At 34.2% G+C, this 7,603-nt stretch overlaps 1 protein-coding gene across 1 annotated transcript; it reads left to right on the top strand.

Moving 5' to 3' along the window:
- Window positions 1–411: 411 nt before the first annotated feature.
- LOC131642207 (uncharacterized) lies at window positions 412–2,148 on the top strand. The gene is made up of 3 exons (XM_058912477.1): window positions 412–1,044; window positions 1,139–1,852; window positions 1,987–2,148. The coding sequence occupies exons 1-3, from the start codon at window positions 412–414 to the stop codon at window positions 2,146–2,148; spliced, it is 1,509 nt and encodes a 502-aa protein (XP_058768460.1).
- Window positions 2,149–7,603: the final 5,455 nt, after the last annotated feature.

Raw genomic sequence — 7,603 nt, 5'->3', positions numbered from 1 at the left:
AAAAACCCTTACTATGTCGTGAGAAAAACCATTTACGAGGCAAGCCATATGAAATTCCCGACCTTCTTACTCATAAATACAAATGAATCGTTTAACCTTCTTTAGATTTTTACGCATTGCTATGAAGAAAATAAAAGAAGAGTTACAGTAACTACCGGCTTCTTTACTACACGCCTCCATTTATCCCCACAATCCATAAACTACTAAGTTCAAGAATTAACATTTACATATAGCCATAAATTATTTATCCTATCAAAGTTACCCGTGCTTTAAAAAGAGAAAATGAAAAGCCATGAATTGCACCCTTATATATACGAATGCTCAAAAGCTTCAATTCATCATTCAAATTCCAAACATATCTTCCTTCAAGTATTTTCTCTTTTTCACGCTAGCTAGTTGCAAGCTGCAACTATGGCTGCTACTCTCGGGCTAACAGAGGGAGTGAGTTTGAAACTTCTGGTGAACAAAGACACCAACAAAGTCTTGTTTGCTGAGGCAGGAAAGGACTTTGTTGATGTTCTGTTTAGCTTCTTAACATTACCTTTAGGAACTATTGCTAGGCTTGTAGAGAAGAAATCTAGCATGGAGCCAGTTTCAGTTGGATGTTTGAACAAACTCTACCGAAGTTTGAGAGAGTTTGACAAAGAATATATGATAATGGAGACAACCAAAGAAATGTTATTGCAACCAAAAAACTCATCTGAGAATTATTGCAGCAATCTTAAATTGAACATTGATGACACCCAACCCACTAAGTACTTCCTATGTACCAAGTTTAACGGGTGTCCCTATCCTCGTTATCTGAATCTTTCCACAAATACGAAATGTGGATGTGGATGTGTGAGTTACTCTTATACCCGTTCAGTTTCTCTGAAATATTCCTTCCATGGATTTGTTAAGGATGGTTCTGGTTTTGTTATTACTGATAATTTGGTTGTCATTCCAAACTCTGTTCAATTTACGAGCCTTGGTCTGCTTCAAAATTTAGAAATCAATGGTGCGAGTTCAGTAAAGGAATTGACAGTGACTGTCACTAAAGACAAGGTTATGCATTTCCAGTTCCTTTTCCTAATTGATTGCTCTTTTTTTTCATCTTTTTATTACTCTTATTTAATGTGTTAATGGTAATGCTATTCAGGTCCTAGATATGCTTAAGTGTTCTTTGCTTTCCAAGACTACTTTGACAAATATGTTTTTAAGAAACAAATTATCAATGGAAATTTGCAAATACTTCTCTTGTCATCAAGAAAACAATTGCAATATTCAATTGAATGTGAAGCTTGTTATAAGAAAATCTGATGGGAAGATATTGTATGCTCAAGGGGAAAAAGATTTTGCTGACTTGCTTTTGGGTTTTCTTTCATTTCCTTTGGGTGGAGTTGTTCGTGTATTGGGAGAGACCTGTTCTGTAGGCAACATTGATTCTTTGTACAAGAGCATAGTTGATTTGGATGAAACTAAATATTTAGCGTCAAAAGATGCGAAAAATAGACTTGTTGATTGTCGATTGGCTGCGGTGTTTCAATCAATCAAGCATATATTACCGATTGACTATTCAAGAACGGATTATTATTGCTTTTATCAAGGTGAAAATTACGAACAAAGTGTAGGCAATCATAACTTTTTTGTAAGTGATGTATATAGAAGTGATTGGGGTAAGTATGAACTCTTTCAAGCTGAATTACCAAAAGGAACTTATGAAGGATATGTGAAGGGACCAAGAGCGTACATGGCGACAGATGACTTGGTTTTGACACCATGGTCTCCTATTTCAGCTTTACAGTTAATCAACCAGTTGCAAATTCCTCTCAATGATCTCGAAGAAATGCATGTCACTATTGGTGTCAAGGAGGTATGAACAAAAAATCAATTCAATTTATTAACATCAATATGTTGTGCTGTGCTGTTTAAAGTGTTAATGCTAGATTGACTTAGTAGGTAATACGTTTGGAATTGATTGTTTCTATGGTGTTTTTTGCTTTGCAGTGTTTGAGCATATGGAAAGCATCACTGATCTCAACGTCTGCTCTAACGAATGGTCTTTGTCACTTGTTACCAAAAGTTAAAGAAGAGAATGTCAAAAGCAAATTAAAAGCGGAAGTTAAGGAAGAGTCGAACATAAAACTGAGGTTAAGGAGGAGAGTATAGAAAATTCGATTACAATTAGTTACATGTTGAAGAATCATTTCAGAAGAAATTTTTGTTATCAAAAACGTTTCTTTGGTTGACTATTTTATATTTATTTCAATTCTAGAATCATCTTTTTCTGATAAATGTTAAGTCCAGTTTCAATTCAAGATCATTTGTTTTGTTATTATTATTATCTGTTTTTTGTCTTAGAAAATGAGTGAAGCACACAGTTCGTTTAAAGAAAATTTTGAATTTTTTTAAAAAAATAATTTTGTTTAAAATGATAAAAGAGTTATTATTATTATTATTAAATTTTTAACTTTCAGAATAGTATAATAATCTAAAAGATATTTGGAAAATTTATGTAAACCCTCTAAAATCCTCTTTCAATACAATTTTTTAGTTCCTATTTTTTAAGGAATTTTTGTTGTTATGAATAATATCAAACCCTCATACCCAATTTTTTTTTTATTATTTTCACTCAATTCTTCCTATTTTTCAAAGTCCTCCCTTCCCCTCTAAATTCGCAAACATAGCCTTAAAGTTAAAGATGTTGTTTCATTGCAAATTTTTGTTGGGACAAAAAGTTTGAAATCTATCTACAAAATAACACTATAGGATAGCATGTCCTTGCAAAATTTGATATCAATAAGTCACTATAAGTAGTGGTAAGTAATCACATTTCAATAAAATTCCACATTTTTCATTATCCAAAAATGTCATGTAAATTTGACTGTGATTGTAGTTTTGTTAAATTAGTATGATTGCAAGCCATTGTGAGATTTATCGTATTTTACTAGGATACAACATTCCTAACTAATTGAACTTAAGATTTTCCCTCTTGAGTTTATGTTTTATATAAAGCTGATAATAAGAGGATTTGTTTCTTCAAAATATAAATGCTAAAAAATTGGAAATGTAAATTTGTTAAGTCCATTCTGATTTTAAATTATGCAATTATAGAATGAATAACTTGATAAGGTTTTATTTACTCTCGATGTTCAATGTGTTCACGTCAACTATCGTGCTCCTCCTCCGACTGATTCCAGAATCTTATCTTGTGTTTGAATTAATAGCGGATAAAGAGTTCTGACATTTCCCTCTGATGTTTAGTGGTTCTTGTTGTTCTGTGCGAGCTGGTTTTGGTGCAGATGGATCTAGTCTCCGAGCTATATCGTAATTCTTTTTGTGTGGTGCTTTGGTGTGCATGTGTTTCTCGGGCTTTGGCTTCTCTTCTCATTAGTTGTTTTCTGGATTCTTTTTTGTTGCGTGTTCTACTTTTGCTTTTGTTGTGGCAGTAAATTTTGCTTTTCTTTGTTAGTTTGATACTACTTGGGCCTGTTATCTTTGTTTGTATATATATATATATATATATTTAAGCAAGATATTATATAAGGCAGAACTAAGGGTTCTTCAACCCGATTACACATAGATACGGGAAACTCTGGCAAAAAGAAAAATTGCATTCCAATTAAAATTACGAGGGAAAAAACAAAGGTTCCTTACCAAACTCGTTAAATGAATAATTGGAGTGAGTAATTATCCCGCAAAAAGACCACTTCCAAACCAAAAACTTAATGTTCCAAAAGGTGTTATTAATGTTACAAGCATCATTCCGGAAACAAACCTCGCTCCTTAATAACCATAAAGTCCACGAAGTATCAAGCCACGCTATACCTAACTTACTTTTTTTTACCTTATCTATACGAAAGAATAAGTGTCAATCCATAAAATTCGACAAACACTCTTCCTCCATCCTATCCAATTAACCAACCCAAAAAGCTATCTCACTCCAAATCTTCTTAACCACCAAGCAATTAAAAAATAAATAATCCCTATCCTCCAAATCAAGTCCATAAAAAATACACTTTAAATTATCTAAAGGAAAAGAAATACCTCTATACACCCAAAAGTCGTTTTTAGGAAGCCTGTTAAGAAGTCACCAACCAAAAGCCTTGATTTTGAAAGGCGCATCCATTATCCACACTAGGCCAAAAGCTTCATCAAACTTGTTAGAAGGGCCAAAGGGAATTTGAGATCTCTCATAAAACACATAACGTGAAGTAACCGAAAAACTCCAAAACTGAGTTAGCGGTCTATTCTACCAAGTCTTTACCTTCCAACCACCCACTAAAACCCTCAAACTGCTCCCTCAAAGAAGCAACACCAACCGTAAGAGCGGGATCTTCCAAAACCGCCTTGGATAAACCAAAATCGTCCCATTGCCACTCTCTTTCAAACCATCCTCCCATAGCCGCCACCGAAACTTTCTTCAAGCAAGAAGCCATAAATAATTCTGGATATTCCTCTTACAAAAAATTCCTTCAAACCACTTTGCTTCCCAAAAAGGAGTATTCAACCCAATATGGGTAACAAACCTACTACAAGCAACAATGGGATAAAAAAATGCATATGCCAATTTTTAATAAATCCCTCCACCAAAAGGAAAAGGACAAGGAAACTTTTTTTATTTCCACCATAAAACACATGAGAAGATAAATCTCTATAACGAGTTTTTAAAATATCGTACCAGAGAGAATTTTGACCTTGGAGAATTCTCCACCTCCACTTGTTCAGAAGGGCAAAATTAAACACCGAAATATTTTTGATTCCTGATCCCCCTTTCTCAAAAGGTAAGTTAACATCATTCAACTTCACCCAATGAATCTTCCTCTTTTCCTCTACCCCCTATAAGAAATGAATTTGAAGCCTAGTAAACTTTTTCATCACTTTCACCAGCATTTTGTAGAACAACATAGTGAAAATGGTTAACGAGCTAAGAACATACTTCAAAAGAGTGATTCTATCTCCCAAATTAAGAAAGAGATTTGTCCATCCCTCCAAATGCTTCTTCATCTTTAACAAAATAGGATTCCAAGTTGACTCATTCCTTGGATTAAAGCCTATAGGAATGCCGAGAAAATAAAAATTACTCTCCTCCATCTTAGAAGAAAGGAAATGAGACGCGGCTTTCAAGAAACTATTGCTAGAATTCATGCCTATAAATTTGCTTTTGTAATAATTAATTCCAAGACCCAAAACAAGTTAAAAAGCCCAAAGCACCGCCTTAATCGCCCAAACATATTTCCAACTCCCTTCTCCCACAATTAAAGTATCATCCGCAAATTAAAGAATTGTCCATCCAACAACACCCCTTGATAGAAAATCTCCCAAAACCCCTCACTTCGATGGATTACCTCACTAACCCCGTTAGGCCTTCCACCACCAAAACAAAAAAAAAAAGTGAGAGAGGATCACCTTGTCTCAACCCTATAGAAACTACAAACTCCTTAATGGGACTCCCATTAACAAGCACCGATATGTTGCTTGTAAAAATCAATAACTCCATCCACCTCCTCCAGTTCCTCCCAACGCCCATCGTCTTTAACATATACCTTAAATAGCTCTAACTAAATTTATCATAAGCCTTTTCGAAATTAACTTTATAGAAAATTCAATTCCTTCCTTATTTTCTAAAATAATCCACCACTTCATTAGCTACTAACACACCATCTTACAGTTGTTTACAGGGAACAAAAGCGCTTTTGTTAGAACATAGTTTGGTTCTAATCTTATCACAGTGTTTTGATGATAACAAATAAATAAATTTTGTATAAGTAAACATGATACTCTAATTATATATCTCTTATTTCAGAAGAAGTTCTAACATATGCTGAAGTTCAAGCAAAACAAGTATCATCAGAACTTGGACTACATACAATGCAGAAATGAACAGTATAAAGAAGGTCACGCTGAAGTCTAAATAAGTTCTAATGAAGAAACTTCTTGAAGCACAAACCGCTGAAGCATAATTCTGAAAGACGTTATTTATACAAAGTCAGAAAGAAGTTTTCTCGAAGAAATACAAGATAAAATACTCTGACAAAAGAAAGATTACCGTTAGAGACATAATGATTATTAACGGCTAAAAGCAGATTTAGTAACAAGTCTCAAGAAGCGTGGAAAACAAGTTTATCCAAGATAACACGCAAACATGAAAAGCTAAGCTGGCCTATTATCCAGCATTAGACAAAATCTTCAAATCTCTATAAATAGAATATCATTTGAAAGAGAAAGATAAGAGAGCTCATACATGATTTAGACAACACACGCAAGATACATGCAAGCACGCTAAAAGAAAATATTTCATACTTGAACACATATACTGAAAGAAAATATTATTGTTCATAGTATCAGATTAAGTTCATCTTCATTGTACTAAACTTAGTGAAAAATCCCAGTTGTGATACAGCTTAGATTAAGAAGCATTTAAGATCACTTGTTAGAAATTCTGTTTGTAATTGTTTCTTGAGTAACCAAGTTATGGTTCGGATTCTCAAGAAGTTAAAGTTTGTATTCCTTGAGTAACCAAGTTTTGGTTAAGATTCTCAAGAAGACGTTGGTTGTTGCCTTCGTGGATTGTTGTAATCAGTTTTTGATTAGTGGATTAAGTCCTCGACGGAGAGAGGAAAAATCTCCTTGACGGGTGGATTGGAGTAGTTGAGTTATAACGAACCAGGATAAAAATATCGTGTCATTTTATATTGCAAAAAGAAATCACTTATTCAAACCCCCCTTTCTAAGTGTTTTCATACCCTTCATTTGGCATCAGAGCACTTGGTTCTGGGTGGAAACACTTAACCGTGTCAGAAAAAGATCTAGAAGTAAAACACTATGGTAAATGAACTAAACAACAATGGTTATACAAGACCTCTGGTGTTTGATGGAGAAAATTTTGAATATTGGAAAGATAGACTAGAAAGTTCTTTCTAGGACAAGATCCTGACCTATGAGATATTGTGATAAATGGATACAGTCATCCAAAAGATGCGGGTAAAAAGATAGATAAGAAAAACATGAGTGATAAACAAAAGAAAGAGTTCAAAAGTCATCACATAGCCAGAACTATCTTGCTAAGTGCTATCTCACATACAAAATACGAAAAAATAACAAACAGAGATACAACACATGATATGTTTGAGTCACTCAAAATGACTCATGAAGGTAATGCTCAAGTCAAAGAGACAAAAGCTCTGGTTCTCATCCAGAAGTATGAAGCCTTCAGAATGGAAGATGACGAGTCCATTGAAGCCATGTTCCCAAGATTTCAGACTCTAACTGCTGGCTTGAGAGTTCTGAATAAAGGATACACGAAAGTAGATCATGTCAAGAAAATAATCAGAAGTCTACAAAGAAGACGGGGACCAATGGTTACAGCATTCAAAGTCGCAAAGAATCTTGATGATGTATCCCTTGAAGAACTCATCAGTGCATTAAGAAGTCACGAGATCAAACTAGATGTAAATGAACCTCAAAAGAAAGGTAAGACTGTTGCTCTTAAATCTATTAGAAAATTTGAAACTAACGCTTTTCAGGCTGAAGAAGAATACTCGAGTGAATCCAGATCGGAAGAAGAAAATGAGCTATCTCTTCTCTCCAGAAGAGTCAACTAACTCTGGAAGCATAAGCAAAG

The sequence above is a fragment of the Vicia villosa genome, unplaced genomic scaffold, assembly GCF_029867415.1.
Source record: "Vicia villosa cultivar HV-30 ecotype Madison, WI unplaced genomic scaffold, Vvil1.0 ctg.004637F_1_1, whole genome shotgun sequence".
In the NCBI taxonomy this organism is placed as follows: domain Eukaryota; kingdom Viridiplantae; phylum Streptophyta; class Magnoliopsida; order Fabales; family Fabaceae; genus Vicia; species Vicia villosa.
Note: the sequence above shows the minus strand (reverse complement) of the source record. Positions and strands in the feature narration are given on the sequence as shown.